Here is a 2,000-nt window from a genome sequence, read left to right as displayed (position 1 = left end):
GCGCGTGGATCTCTCCCACCAAAGTAGTCAGACGCATGGCATAGTCGTTCACCGATTCAGTTTTCTCCATCTGCAACTTGTGAAATTGGCGCTTCAGCACTTGTGCCCGAGCCTTCGTGACACGATTTTATTCAATCCTCATCTCTTTGAGTGCATTCCACGCCTCTCTTGCCGTCTCAAACTCCGCCAATGTCATCAGCACAGAATCCGGCGCAGACTGGGCTATGGCGGCCATGGCACCTTCGTCGCACTCCTCGTCGACGTCGTCGTCCGTAATGGCATCCCACACTCGAAGGGTTCGGAGAATGATCTTCATCTTCACTGCCCACACGCCGTAGTTGGCATCGGTGAGCATCGGGTACTGGATGGGGATGTTGCGATGCACCTGTACGTTGGCGCCGCCCGTTCCTCCATCACTGGTTGCTGACTTGCCGCTCTTATTCACCTTGTCGCCGTTCATGTTTGCCTTGGAACCGCCGTTGCCGGACTTGACCGATTCCTTGTCGCTGTCCATCATCGTAAATTGTAGATCGTTGAGGCTCTAAATACCAATTGTTGGCTTTCGATCGCGAGATCAATTCCCCATAGAGCAGCAGCACTCGTACGTGCAAAGCTACCAAGCTAGCTAGCAATCACCTTGATTGATGAACAGTGCCTAGCACATGCACATCTAGCCGCATGCTCCTTGTACATGACCTTCGAGCTAGCGATCGATTCTCTTCGGCGTCGTCGGTGGAACACTTGGCGAAAAATAAACAGGAAAAACAGATTGGTAGACTTTGTTGATTGCCGCAGGGGCATGTCGCTCCTGAGCAACCAGGTCCAGCGCCTCGACGCGGTCCACTCCCGCGGTCCTGACGCGCCCGACGCGTCCAGTGCGCACCTATAAAACGCACCGGTCGCGCCCGGCTTGCCGCCGCGTCTTATTGCCCTGCACCGCCACGGCCTTCATGCCGCCGCCGCTGCGCCACCACGCAGCGCCTCGGCGGCCTCCGCGGTCGCCGCACGTACAACGTCACCGCCCGCCGCATCCGCCCCGCGCCATGAGAGCCACAGTACCGCCTACCTCCATGGGCCGACACACGGCCCGGAGCTCCATCGCGCAGCCACCAGCGAGCGCCGCCATCACTGCCACACCTCCGGCACGGCAAGCACGCCCAAGACACCAAGCTCTGATACCAAATGTTGGAACCGCAGCCCTCTAGAACTACCTCTCTCTCTCACTCGCTCGGACATAGGTGGAAGGAGAGGGACACAGATATTTCCGGCACACATACGCCCCGCCGCACGAACGGCGCCTCGACCGCACGAACAGCCTAATTTTTCATTGAGCACGAACTCGGGCTCGGCACATACCGCAGCCATACCCACACGAAGGACTACTCGAGACTACATCTCTCCTAGCTACTCTCCACTCTGCACAACACCAATAAATGGCTTATATAGCCGGACACACCAGGCATTGGCCTCACGCACGCACGGACACGCATGGATCGCCCGGCCACTAAGCCAACTAACTACGCCATGCACCCACAACCTGCTAGCTACATGCATGGTCAGACTCAGGACGTGCGCAGCCTCCCGCAACAGCCGAGTCCATCCATCTAGCATGCAACCAACTGCTCCGGCCACGCGCACGACGCGGCTAGCCCCAACAGATCGCAACGGCCCTCGTGCATGTAGCTCCTTCACGCGACCAACGTGAGCACGGACTCACGCCGGGACATACACGCCCACGCCCTGCATAGACCGCACCTGGCGCACCCGACGCCAGTCGTCATCGCTCGGGCATGGCTTATTGCCAACAATTCCTAACAAAAAGACCTTGCCCAAGTCAACTCTAGGCCATTGTGTGAACCCTCGCACAACCCATCGCGCCTTGTAGCGGTCAATAGAGTCATCATGATGAGGTTTCTCATGGATCGTCCATTTGCGAGCCCCAATGATAGTTTTCCATCCTGTGTCGAATTTGCAGTATCAAATGATTTATATACCCCCCC

The 2,000-nt window shown here is 57.5% G+C and overlaps 1 protein-coding gene across 1 annotated transcript; it reads right to left on the bottom strand.

The window, feature by feature from the left end:
• Positions 1-8: 8 nt before the first annotated feature.
• Positions 9-848, bottom strand: LOC119347375. Its single transcript, XM_037616156.1, has 2 exons — positions 637-848; positions 9-506 (listed from the first exon to the last, which is right to left on the bottom strand). The coding sequence occupies exons 1-2, from the start codon at positions 678-680 to the stop codon at positions 128-130; spliced, it is 423 nt and encodes a 140-aa protein (XP_037472053.1). The 5' UTR covers positions 681-848; the 3' UTR covers positions 9-127.
• Positions 849-2,000: the final 1,152 nt, after the last annotated feature.

The sequence above is a fragment of the Triticum dicoccoides genome, unplaced genomic scaffold, assembly GCF_002162155.2.
Source record: "Triticum dicoccoides isolate Atlit2015 ecotype Zavitan unplaced genomic scaffold, WEW_v2.0 scaffold6557, whole genome shotgun sequence".
Lineage (NCBI taxonomy): Eukaryota > Viridiplantae > Streptophyta > Magnoliopsida > Poales > Poaceae > Triticum > Triticum dicoccoides.
Note: the sequence above shows the minus strand (reverse complement) of the source record. Positions and strands in the feature narration are given on the sequence as shown.